Source organism: Leptodactylus fuscus, chromosome 5, assembly GCF_031893055.1.
Source record: "Leptodactylus fuscus isolate aLepFus1 chromosome 5, aLepFus1.hap2, whole genome shotgun sequence".
Lineage (NCBI taxonomy): Eukaryota > Metazoa > Chordata > Amphibia > Anura > Leptodactylidae > Leptodactylus > Leptodactylus fuscus.
The window spans coordinates 13,380,970-13,394,589 of NC_134269.1; the positions used below are offsets into that span (position 1 = coordinate 13,380,970).

General features: G+C 50.8%; 1 protein-coding gene across 1 annotated transcript; it reads left to right on the forward strand.

Annotated features, from left to right (window-relative positions):
- Positions 1 to 2,286: 2,286 nt before the first annotated feature.
- On the forward strand, positions 2,287 to 10,171 carry COPS6 (COP9 signalosome subunit 6). Its single transcript, XM_075272459.1, has 10 exons — positions 2,287 to 2,413; positions 3,779 to 3,904; positions 3,984 to 4,115; positions 5,000 to 5,088; positions 5,591 to 5,653; positions 6,025 to 6,072; positions 6,161 to 6,275; positions 6,751 to 6,843; positions 6,929 to 7,029; positions 9,919 to 10,171. The coding sequence occupies exons 1-10, from the start codon at positions 2,362 to 2,364 to the stop codon at positions 10,057 to 10,059; spliced, it is 960 nt and encodes a 319-aa protein (XP_075128560.1). The 5' UTR covers positions 2,287 to 2,361; the 3' UTR covers positions 10,060 to 10,171.
- The last annotated feature ends 3,449 nt before the right edge of the window (positions 10,172 to 13,620 follow it).

The window sequence follows — 13,620 nt, forward strand, 5'->3', positions numbered from 1 at the left end:
GTGTTGCTCCTCATCCTTTAGCCTTTCCTCCACCCTGTTTTCAAGTCTTTTTACTTCCCCGCATATAATAAAAGTGATTGGCGACAATTCTGCACTGTATGAATTGAGAGATAAGATTTGGCACTTAAAGGGCGACCTGGTCATACAAAATGATATAGTAACACATTGTGCAGTAGGCAGGTTGGACAGTGCTAAATAGGAACGAGATTTATCACTTTAACCCCTTCCCACCTATGGCATTTTTTGATTTTCGTTTTTGACTCCTCTCCTTCTAAACCCCACAACATTTTATTTCTCCGCTCCCAGAGCCATATGAGGTCTTAATCTTCGTGGGAGAATTTTTTCTTCATGATGCCGCCATTATTTATTCTATATAATGTACTGGGAAGCTGTTAAAAAATTCAGAATGGGGTGGATTTGAAGAAAAAATGCATTTCTGCGGCTTTCTTACGGGCTTCAGCTTTACGGCGTTCACTGTGCAGCCAAAATGACATGTCCCCTGTATTCTGTGTTTCAGTACGATTCCAGGGATACCAAATTTATATGGTTTTAGTTACATTTTAACCCCCTAAAAAAAATCCAAAACTGTTAAAAAAAATTTTTTCTAAAAGTCGCCATATTCTGACACCCGTAACTTTTTTATACGTCCATGTACGGGGATGCATAGGGCGTCTTTTTTTTTGCGGGATCAGGTGTACTTTTTAGTTCTACCATTTTGGGGAAATGCTTTTGCTTTGATCACTTTTTATTCTAATTTTAATCAGAATCAAAACAGTGAAAAAACGGCGGTTTGGCACTTTTGACTATTTTTCCTGCTACGGCGTTTACTGAACAGGAAAAATATTTTTATAGATTTGTAGAGCGGGCATTTTCAGACACAGGGAGACCTAATGCGTGGGTGTTTCACAGTATTTAACTACTTTTATATGTGTTCTAGGGAAAGGGGGGTGATTTGAATTTTTAATACTTTTTATATTTTTATATATATATATATATATATATATATATATATATATATATATATATATATTTTTTTTTTTTTTTGGCATTTCTTAGACCCCCTAGGGGTGCTGAATCCCAGGGGGTCTGATCACTAATGCAATGCATTACAATGCTAATGCATTGCAAAAAATCATTTCTTTTGCAGGCTGCATAGAGCAGCCTGCAAAAGAAAGAGATTGCAGACCAGTTGGGAGCCTTTACAAGCATGCTCCATGCGCCAGCGATCACTGGTAAAATGGCGGTGCCCTTGTGCCGCCGGGAAAATGGTGCCTCTGGCACCGATCGGAGGCATTAGCGCTGGCTGTCTACTGTGTAACACAGTAGAGCCCGGCAGCAATGGCGGCCGCCCGACTCCCGGGCAGCTGCCATAGTTAAACACCCAACATGTGTTGTGCTAGGATTTCCCACTAGCAGAAAAAAAAGCTAGCAAAACCCATTGAAAATCAATAGGAGGTTTTTTTTCAGCGTGGAAAATTCCACACCATTTAGGCAGAGTTTTTTTGGTGAGGAAAAAACCCGCTTCAGGAATTAGGAAACGGTGTTTCAAAGCGGTATTTAGAACGTTTTTTTGGAGGATTTTTTAGATTTTGGTTTTCTTCCTCAAGGACAGTGTATGGACCTTGAAAAAAACGCTACCAGTTTTTCCCAATTCCACGCCCAAATCTGCGACGTGGATTTTCCGCCTCCCATTGACTGCATTGTTTTTCGCAGGTGGAATCCGCCTCAAGGAAACTTTTTTTCCACTAGAGAAAAAATTCTGCGAGTGGAAAAATAAAGCGAGCGGAGCCCATACAACTCTAGGCGGAGACGTTTTTTCCACGTGGATTCTGACGCGGATCCAGCATCAAAATCAGCGTCCATGTGAATGGACCCTAACTCATGTTACATAGGGTGTTGGCCATTATTGAAGTTTGTTTCATTTCTTTAAAAATTTTAAGTTTTAGAAAAAAAATTTCGAAATTGATTTGGCGTCCTGAGGGGGTGTAACCGTGTGACTCTGGGGCCTGTATCACCCCAGTACAGAGTCCTGCTCACACAGCTGTATGCTATACTGTAGAAGTAACAATGTTACTATGGTATGATACAATTACATACAATGTTACAATGATAGTAACAATGAGCAGAGCTGCTGCTGCTGCTGTGTAGCACAGACTTCCCTCCATTTGGGGGCGCTCTTGTAGCTGGTAAGTCCTCTCAGCTATACAGACACTACTACACAGCGCCCCTACAGGCAGCATTTAGAACACACAGCACGCAAACCGCGCAGGCGCAACTCGCTTTCATCCCGCGCATGCGTCACCGGCTGTGCTAGTTCACTGCAGCCGTGGTGAGGGGACGCTGCGAGCCGGGTGCAGCAAGATGGCGTCTGCTGCGGCTTCGAACGGCAGCCAGATGGAGGTGGACGGCGCCGGTGAGTATCCCGGAGGTTAGTGGAGCGGCCGGGGCAGGACACAGGTCACCGAGGGGCCGGGGTGAGCGGCGCAGGAGATGAGGCCGGTAGGTGGCCGGGCTGCTGAGCCTGAGGGGGCGGGCGTGTTCTCAATCCGGGGCTCTGATTGGCTCATAGACCTGTCAGTCAGGGGCGGAGAGGAAATGACGTCACAGCTGTGTTATTTATATGTGAATAGACCGCTTTTATTGCGTTTTTTATGAGGGTGATGCGGTAGTTGTGTCCTGCAGCTGTCTGTATGGTAGTGTAGTGGCTGCGGTACCGCGAGTATTGTGTGCAGAGCCCATACACTGCCCTGTAATGTACATGAGGGGACCCCGAAACTGGTTACCAGGGCAACACTGAGGGGAGCAGCCCCGCCCCTGTAATAGGTCTGGTGTAAAGGCAGCTCTGGATGTGACTACTGTACAAGCTATAGGGGAGATACTACATGACGTCTTATACTGCAGTCACATCCAGAGCTGCATACACAATTCTCCTACTACATGACGTCCTATACTGCAGTCACATCCAGAGCTGCATTCACAATTCTCCTACTACATGACGTCCTATACTGCAGTCACATCCAGAGCTGCATTCACAATTCTCCTACTACATGACGTCTTATACTGCAGTCACATCCAGAGCTGCATTCACAAGTCTCATATTACAGCATGAACTACACTGTAGTAACACCCAGAGCTGCATTCTCAGTTCTGCTCTTACATTAAGCTCCAGAATTGTGACTGCAGCTCTGGATGTGACTACAGTATAAGCTATGATGTAACAGCAGAATGGTGAATGCAACATTAGATGTGATTGAAGACATTGTGTGATTGCAGCTTTGGATGTAACTCGGATATAATACATACATTGTGTGAAAATAAATGCAGCTCTGGATGTGGCTAGAGTATAAACTATAGGAAAGATGCAGATCTAGATATGACTAGAATATAAGCCATGGTGTAGGTGCAGCTCTGGATGTGACTGCAGTATCAGCTGTAGTATAGATGCAGCTTTGGATGTGACTGGAGTATAAGCTGTAGTGTAGGTGCAGCTCTGGATGTGACTGGATTATAAGCTGTAGTGTAGGTGCAGCTCTGAATGTGACTGGAGTATAAGCTGTAGTGTAGGTGCAGCTCTGGATGTGACTGGATTATAAGCTGTAGTGTAGGTACAGCTTTGGATGTGACTGGAGTGTAGGTGCAGCTTTGGATGTGACTGGAGTGTAGGTGCAGCTTTGGATGTGACTGGAGTGTAGGTGCAGCTTTGGATGTGACTGGAGTATAGGTGAGGTATATATTTCCGGCGCTGTTCCTCACTCTCGCTCCCCTTCTCTCCCCCCAGTGCTCCCCACGGTCATGGCTCAGGGGGTCACCGGCAGCGTGGCTGTGGCTCTGCACCCCCTGGTCATCCTAAATATCTCCGACCACTGGATCCGAATGAGGTCTCAGGAAGGACGCCCCATCCAGGGTAAGAGACCCCCTGCTGTGCCCTGGTGTTACCTGCCGCCCCCTGCTGGTCTCCGCTCAGCTGCTTTCTCTCTCTGCAGTGATCGGGGCGCTCATCGGCAAACAGGAGGGAAGGAACATCGAGGTGATGAACTCCTTCGAGCTGCTGTCCCAGATGACCGACGACAAGATCACCATCAACAAGGAGTATTACTACACCAAGGAGGAGCAGTGTGAGTGTAGGGGGAGGGGCTGCAGGTGGAAACAGTCAGTATGCCTGACAGCCAGGTAGTTTTATAGATGGTGCCCTGTAGGTGGAAACAGTCAATATGCCTGACAGATGGTGCCCTGTAGGTGGAGACAGTCAGTATGCCTGACAGCCAGGTAGTTTATAGATAGTGCCCTGTAGGTGGAGACAGTCAGTATGCCTGACAGCCAGGTAGATTATAGATGGTGTCCTGTAGGTGGAAACAGTCAGTATGCCTGACAGCCAGGTAGTTTATAGATGGTGTCCTGTAGGTGGAAACAGTCAGTATGCCTGACAGCCAGGTAGTTTATAGATGGTGCCCTGTAGGTGGAGACAGTCAGTATGCCTGACAGCCAGGTAGATTATAGATGGTGTCCTGTAGGTGGAAACAGTCAGTATGCCTGACAGCCAGGTAGTTTATAGATAGTGCCCTGTAGGTGGAGACAGTCAGTATGCCTGACAGCCAGGTAGATTATAGATGGTGTCCTGTAGGTGGAAACAGTCAGTATGCCTGACAGCCAGGTAGTTTATAGATAGTGTCCTGTAGGTGGAGACAGTCAGTATGCCTGACAGCCAGGTAGATTATAGATGGTGTCCTGTAGGTGGAAACAGTCAGTATGCCTGACAGCCAGGTAGATTATAGATGGTGCCCTGTAGGTGGAGACAGTCAGTATGCCTGACAGCCAGGTAGATTATAGATGGTGTCCTGTAGGTGGAGACAGTCAGTATGCCTGATAGCCAGGTAGTTTATAGATAGTGTCCTGTCAGTGGATTCAACAATTACAGACGTGAGACAGCGGAGGGCGCCGTTCTCCAGGGGGAATGTTTAACCCTTTTATCACTGACCTCTTTCTCCGATCTCCTCTGCAGTTAAGCAGGTGTTTAAGGACATGGAGTTCCTGGGCTGGTACACAACAGGGGGTCCGCCCGACCCCACCGACATTCACGTCCACAAACAGGTACTGAAAGTCTGCGGGAAGTACTGATCCAGTCACTCCCAGAGCTGCAAGCATCATGTCTTATACTCCAATCACATCCACTGCTGCAGTCACCATTCTGTTATTCCATCATGTCTCATACTCAGCGGTCACATCATGCTTTATACTCTAGTTACACCCACAGCTGCATTCACAGTACCGTTGTTGCGTCACATTCATACTTTCCGCTGCTCGTCTTGTCTTATACTTTTCACTTCTGCTCTAGTCACACCGACAGCTGCATTCACAATTCTATTAGATCTTCCTCTAATCTACTCCAGTCACCTCCAGAGCTGTATTCACATTTCTGCGGTGACTTCACGTGTTATACTTTGGGCACAGCTGCGCTCATAGTTCCGTTAGCTCATTACTTCTACTCCAATCACATCCAGAGCTGTAGTCACAATTCTGCTAGTTGTGACGGCGGTCTCTGGGTCACCTCATGAATATTCATATCTTCTAAGCTCCTCCCCTCTCCCTCCAGGTGTGTGAGATCATCGAGTCGCCGCTCTTCCTGAAGCTGAACCCTATGACGAAGCACACTGATGTAAGTAGCCTCTGCTGACCCCAGTAGCCCCGCCCACATCCTTCTGCTGACCCCCGGTAGCCCCGCCCACATGCTTCTGCCGACCCCCGGTAGCCCCGCCCACATGCTTCTGCTGACCCCGGTAGCCCCGCCCACATCCTTCTGCTGACCCCGGTAGCCCCGCCCACATCCTTCTGCTGACCCCAGTAGCCCCGCCCACATTCTTCTGCTGACCCCGGTAGCCCCGCCCACATGCTTCTGCTGACCCCAGTAGCCCCGCCCACATGCTTCTGCTCACCCTGGTAGCCCCACCCACCTGCTTCTGCTGACCCCAGTAGCCCCGCCCCATGTTTTCCGGCCCCGTATAGATAACGCTGTTGTGTCCTCTGCAGCTTCCGGTCAGCGTGTACGAATCCGTCATTGACATAGTGAACGGAGAGGTAAGTCCCACTGACTCCGCAGGTCCTGGTCACCTGACTATGCCGCTGACCCTCCCCCTCTTATGTCCGCCCTCCTCCTCTTCCTCAGGCCACCATGTTGTTGGCTGAGCTCCCATACACGCTCGCCACAGAAGAAGCCGAGAGAATCGGAGTCGATCACGTGGCTCGTATGACCGCCACCGGCAGCGGAGAAAACTCCACAGGTGAGAGGTGGCGGCCTGATGTAGCAGAGCTGAGAGTGTCATCAGTATAGGAGATCGGATTATAAAGACTGTCCCTGATTATGGGGGCGGCCATCTTGTCTGAGCTCATCCTCTGCTCTGTTAACAGCATTTAGTGATCTGCTTTACAGCACAGTCATGGCCATAGACTGGAGAAGACTCATTGAGGTCTAGGGGAGAGTATTTTAGGCATGCTCTGTGCAGGGAGGGGGAGGAGATAAGCTGTGACATCATCTATTGTCAGTAGTGATGCAATGATGGGTCAGGGGTGTTATCTATAGAGGTGTTATCTTCTATCGGAATCCTGTCTGTGATGTAAATGAGCTAACTGCTGCAAAGAAAACCCCTACAGAATTTGTAAGTGGCCGTATATTATTAGGCTTAGTGGTCAGAGTGAAAATTGCAGGATTTAGTATTTTTTACATGCCTCAGCAATGTTATCAATGTGTTGTTGTAGTGGCAGAACATCTCATCGCTCAGCACAGCGCCATCAAGATGCTGCACAGCAGAGTGCGGCTCATCCTGGAGTACGTGCGGGCGGCAGAGGCAGGTAGGTCACCGTTCTGCCCCTGGTTTGTGCCCCTCCGCCTGTAAATCTCCTGATCTCAGAGCCGTTCCCCTTTTTTTTTGTGCAGGAGAAGTTCCCTTTAACCATGAGATCCTGCGCGAGGCCTCCGCCCTGTGCCACTGCCTCCCTGTACTCAGCACAGACAAGTTCAAGATGGATTTCTATGATGTAAGTATGGAGGCCATAGCACTGCGCCCCCTACTGGTGAGGCCAAGTCGCGTCAACGTGTTTTCTAGAACTCTCCCGTATACTTTGTCAGTCCATCACCTTCTATCCTGTAGACGCCTTCTACTTCTTACAGCTGTGGGTTCGTTACAGTTGTATCCGGTCTGGACAATGCTCTGTGAGCTAACGCAACACCATCTCCTGCCCTCTAGTCCTGTACGTCCCTCCCTGTACCACTAGGTGGCGACTAGTCCTGTACGTCCCTCCCTGTACCACTAGGTGCCCTCTAGTCCTGTACGTCCCTCCCTGTACCACTAGGTGCCCTCTAGTCCTGTACGTCCCTCCCTGTACCACTAGGTGCCCTCTAGTCCTGTACGTCCCTCCCTGTACCACTAGGTGGCGACTAGGCCTGTACGTCCCTACCTGTACCACTAGGTGGCGTCTAGTCCTGTACGTCCCTCCCTGTACCACTAGGTGGCGTCTGGTCCTGTACGTCCCTCCCTGTACCACTAGGTGGCGACTAGTCCTGTGCGTCCCTCCCTGTACCACTAGGTGGCGACTAGTCCTGTACGTCCCTCCCTGTACCACTAGGTGGCGACTAGTCCTGTACGTCCCTCCCTGTACCACTAGGTGGCGTCTAGTCCTGTACGTCCCTACCTGTATCACTAGGTGGCGTCTAGTCCTGTACATCCCTCCCTGTACCACTAGGTGGCGTCTAGTCCTGTACGTCCCTCCCTGTACCACTAGGTGGCGTCTGGTCCTGTACGTCCCTCCCTGTACCACTAGGTGGCGTCTGGTCCTGTACGTCCCTCCCTGTACCACTAGGTGGCGTCTGGTCCTGTACGTCCCTCCCTGTACCACTAGGTGGCGTCTAGTCCTGTACGTCCCTCCCTGTACCACTAGGTGGCGTCTAGTCCTGTACGTCCCTCCCTGTACCACTAGGTGGCGTCTGGTCCTGTACGTCCCTCCCTGTACCACTAGGTGGCGTCTAGTCCTGTACGTCCCTCCCTGTACCACTAGGTGGCGTCTGGTCCTGTACGGCCCTCCCTGTACCACTAGGTGGCGTCTAGTCCTGTACGTCCCTCCCTGTACCACTAGGTGGCGTCTAGTCCTGTACGTCCCTCCCTGTACCACTAGGTGGCGACTAGTCCTGTAAGTCCCTCCCTGTACCACTAGGTGGCGTCTAGTCCTGTACGGCCCTCCCTGTACCACTAGGTGGCGACTAGTCCTGTACGTCCCTCCCTGTACCACTAGGTGGCGTCTAGTCCTGTACGTCCCTACCTGTACCACTAGGTGGCGTCTAGTCCTGTACGTCCCTACCTGTACCACTAGGTGGCGTCTGGTCCTGTACGGCCCTCCCTGTACCACTAGGTGGCGTCTGGTCCTGTACGGCCCTCCCTGTTCCACTAGGTGGCGTCTGGTCCTGTACGGCCCTCCCTGTACCACTAGGTGGCGACTAGTCCTGTACGTCCCTCCCTGTACCACTAGGTGGCGACTAGGCCTGTACGTCCCTCCCTGTACCACTAGGTGGCGACTAGGCCTGTACGTCCCTACCTGTACCACTAGGTGGCGTCTAGTCCTGTACGTCCCTCCCTGTACCACTAGGTGGCGTCTGGTCCTGTACGTCCCTCCCTGTACCACTAGGTGGCGTCTGGTCCTGTACGTCCCTACCTGTACCACTAGGTGGCGTCTAGTCCTGTACGGCCCTCCCTGTACCACTAGGTGGCGTCTAGTCCTGTACGGCCCTCCCTGTACCACTAGGTGGCGTCTGGTCCTGTACGTCCCTACCTGTACCACTAGGTGGCGTCTGGTCCTGTACGTCCCTCCCTGTACCACTAGGTGGCGTCTAGTCCTGTACGGCCCTCCCTGTACCACTAGGTGGCGTCTAGTCCTGTACGTCCCTCCCTGTACCACTAGGTGGCGTCTAGTCCTGTACGTCCCTCCCTGTACCACTAGGTGGCGTCTAGTCCTGTACGGCCCTCCCTGTACCACTAGGTGGCGTCTAGTCCTGTACGTCCCTCCCTGTACCACTAGGTGGCGTCTAGTCCTGTACGTCCCTCCCTGTACCACTAGGTGCCCTCTAGTCCTGTACGTCCCTCCCTGTACCACTAGGTGGCGACTAGGCCTGTACGTCCCTACCTGTACCACTAGGTGGCGTCTAGTCCTGTACGTCCCTCCCTGTACCACTAGGTGGCGTCTGGTCCTGTACGGCCCTCCCTGTACCACTAGGTGGCGTCTGGTCCTGTACGGCCCTCCCTGTACCACTAGGTGGCGTCTGGTCCTGTACGTCCCTCCCTGTACCACTAGGTGGCGTCTAGTCCTGTACGTCCCTCCCTGTACCACTAGGTGGCGACTAGTCCTGTACGTCCCTCCCTGTACCACTAGGTGGCGTCTAGTCCTGTACGTCCCTCCCTGTACCACTAGGTGCCCTCTAGTCCTGTACGTCCCTCCCTTTACCACTAGGTGGCGACTAGTCCTGTACGTCCCTCCCTGTACCACTAGGTGGCGTCTAGTCCTGTACGGCCCTCCCTGTACCACTAGGTGGCGTCTGGTCCTGTACGGCCCTCCCTGTACCACTAGGTGGCGTCTGGTCCTGTACGTCCCTCCCTGTACCACTAGGTGGCGTCTAGTCCTGTACGTCCCTCCCTGTACCACTAGGTGGCGTCTAGTCCTGTACGTCCCTCCCTGTACCACTAGGTGCCCTCTAGTCCTGTACGTCCCTCCCTTTACCACTAGGTGGCGACTAGTCCTGTACGTCCCTCCCTGTACCACTAGGTGGCGTCTAGTCCTGTACGTCCCTCCCTGTACCACTAGGTGCCCTCTAGTCCTGTACGTCCCTCCCTTTACCACTAGGTGGCGTCTAACCTCGTGTTCTCTCTTCTCTGACTGCAGCAATGCAACGACGTTGGCCTGATGTCTTACCTGGGCACCATCACCAAGACCTGCAACACCATGAACCAATTTGTCAACAAATTCAACATCCTGTACGACCGGCAGGGGATCGGGCGGCGGATGAGAGGCCTCTTCTTCTAAGCCCCGCCTCTTCTTCTAAGCCCCGCCTCTACCCAACAAGATGGACTTAGTGACTGTGACCGTAGCTCTGTGTTATGTTATTGGAAATAAAGAGCCTGTATCGGTCATGTGACCTTTGCCTGCCGTAGTCTGTTATACCCCCTGTAATGGTGGTGGACAAGGAGGCGGAGCCAGCAGGCATTTGGTGTAACGCTTTGCTCCAGGATCTTAGTTTCTTTACTCTGTAAGATATGTAGTGATTGAAACAAGAAGATACAATAGACGAGTGAAATGTCCGGAGATACAGAAGGTTAAAGGGCATGGCGAGGACAAGAAGCCTGGGGAAGGTTTAAAAAAAAAAAAAAAAACATCCCCACCATGGTCTGGTCCTCCTGCTCCAGGGTATGTTCTGGCAGAAGTCCTCACCATCATGTGACTGCTGAGGTCAATCAGTGGCCCTAAGGCAAGGACACATCCCTGGTCTTTCCACCTAAACAAGACCCTGGGAGCGGCGGGACCAGACCAGATCACAGTGGGAGACACCAGAGCACCAGGACAGGTAAGTACTTGTTTCCCCACCCCCACCTTTCCAACAATTAAAGGGGTTTTCCAATCGCCCCCTCTCAGCAGCTTTGCCTGCTTTCTATTGCTCACTTCCTGTATTCTGCAGCAAGCTGGGGGGAGGCAGTTTTGACTGTTTGATGGCCAGGACACTATGAAATATCGCATTATAGACTTTGTGACTGGCGCTCCATTCCCTTCTATGGGATGTCAGGGCTGTAATCTCTAGCAGTGATTGAGCACCGATCACACACATACACCGCACGGAAAACAAGCGGCTTTTGCCTCCCATTCACTTCTATTGCTTTCTTCATGTGACTTCTCTATCTCTGCTAGCAGTCTCCATAGACTCACATTGTATGGAGGAGGATTAGGACGTGGATTCCGCTGTCAGAATCCTCCTCCATGTCCCCGTGTGAACTAGCCCTTAGACCTATACAGACAGCAGGTGAATTTTAATGCATTACTAAAAGCAGCCACTAGAGGGCAGTGTCAGATTAACATGAGCACAACATGCTGGTGAATATCTTGATATTCAGTACAGAGCTACATCATGTGGCCTAATAAACTTTTTTTTCCCCCATATGAATGTCCTGTTGCAATTCTATAGGGTCACAGGTCATCGTAACGTGATCTGATTGACAATCATTAGATGCAATGTCACTTCAATCTCTATATATGACAGTACCAGTGTCACGTTGCGAAGACAAACGGGAGCCTGGTGAAGGTTCTAAGGCCTGTCATTCCATGTGTTCTACTGTAGGCTAACTCCATGGGGCCTGCAATAGGAACGCTGGTATTTTGCAATGCAGAGCAGAGGCTGTTTTGCCTCTGATAAATTTGAATAAAAAGTTATCAAAGCAAAAAGTAATTCCCCAAAATAGAAGTAAAAAAACCAACCCCTTATATGGAGCTATAGAAGAGTTACAGGAGTCAGAATATGGTGATTTAAAGGGGTTGTCCCATCACAAGGATCCTATCTCTACTGCTTGTTAATGTGGATGTAAGACTTTTCCTAAATACATTGCTTCAGCAAAACTGCTTTGTTTGTCCACTAACTTACTTCATTTTTTTGGGACACATCCCTTGACTTATCTGGTCATAAGTCAGGTGATGTATCTGCTGCTCTGAGGGGGGAGGGGTGAAGTGCACGGGAGCGAGCCTGGAGGGGGGGGGGGGGGTAGTTTACCCTTTGGTGGGAAGGGGCCGCCAATGCAGACCCGGCATCTGCTGTAATAGAGAGGCGGATGCCGGGGAGGGTTAGACGCCGGCACAGATGCCTGCAACATCGCTATGCTCCTGCCCTGCATGAAGCCAGCAGCAGCAGGAGCGATGCTGTTATCCCGCTCCTCCTCCTCCTCCGCCCCCCGGAATAGCAGCATCGCTCCTGCCGCTGCTGGCTTCATGCAGGGCAGGAGCATAGCGATGTTGCAGGCATCTGTGCTGGCGTCTAACCCTCCCCAGCATCCGCCTCTCTATTACAGCGGATGCCAGGTCACATTCACAGCCAGCGGCGAGATGCTGCTGGCCCTGCGTGCGCGCTCATAGACCAGTCTAGCCTTCACAATGCGAATACAGACCGGCACCCGCTGTAATAGAGAGAGGCGGATGTCGGGTCTGTATTCACATTGTGAAGGCTAGACTGGTGTATGAGCGCGCACGCAGGGCCAGCGGCATCTCACCACTTGGCTTTGTATATGTGACCCCGCCCACCAATGACACAACAAAGCCGGAAGAAAGAAGATTTTTCAACAACGAAGACTGGTGAGTATGCGACGTGAGCCAACCCCTTTAAGAAAAAAAAGTTTTGAATTTGGGTTAAAGAGGACCTTTCATCAGATTGGGCACATGCAGTTCTATATACTGCTGGAAAGCAGACAGTGCGCTGAATTCTGCGCACCGTCAGCTTTCCTGATCTGTGCCCCGGGTGCCGGTACCATAGCTCTTCAGTCAGTCAGGACCGTCCATCTTCACAGCAGTGCCTATAGCACTGTCTATAGACTGTCTATGGACGTGCACTGTGAGCAGAGGGAGGGGGCGTTCCTCTCCGCTCACACTGTACAGTGCTATAGGCGCTGCTGTGGAGAAGGACGTACAGGACTGTCAGGAACGCGCTTCTGACTGTAAAGCCCTACAGTACCAAGACCGATAGCGCTTTACTCGGGGCACAGATCGGGAAAGCCGACAGTTTGGTATCCTCAGAATCGTACCGAAACATAGAATACAGGGGACATGTTATTTTGGCTGCACAGTGAACACTAAGAACATTGCACAAATGCAGGGGGTTTTTTTTGTTTTCTTCTTCAAATCCCCCCCAATCTGAATTTTTTTTCCCCAGCACAGTGTACAGAATAAACGGCGGAATCATGAAGAAAAATTTGTCCTGAAAACATTAAGACCTCATATGGCTCTGGGAGTGGAGAAATAAAAACATTATGGGGGTTGGAAGGAGGGGAGTTAAAAAAAAAAAAAAAAAAAAAAATCGAAAAATGCCTGCGGTGGGAAGGGGTTAATGTCCCCTCTAAGTTTCCCACAGTTTAAACTGGGGCACCAGGAGAAGGACATTACTGTGGGACATTATAATGGGGGGGGGGGGGGGGGGGGGGGAGGCGCATATTATGTTTGGGTGACTGTAGGAGGATTATACTGTGTAGGGGCACATGGAAGAGAATGGGTGGAGTCAGTGTAGAGATGGGTGGAGCCAGATTTCCCAGGCTGCACACTTTGGCCCTCATTCTGTTCCTTGGAGGCGGTATGAGACGTGTGTGTATATATATATATATTTCCCTCTGCAGCCATGTTTCTCTAGCCCTGAGACAGACCATAGAGCTGACCGCTGCCCTTGGGGTGTTGCGAGGCCGGTGATCTCATGAAATAAAGCGACACTGGTTTTACTAGTAAAAAGTCTTTATTGAACCAGGTGCAGAGAGCGCAGTCTGTACAAATCTCCTCCATAGTAAGAGAAGCGCCATCTAGAGGAGAAAGTCTTCTGTAACAAGCTTTCCTCAAAATACAGGGAGG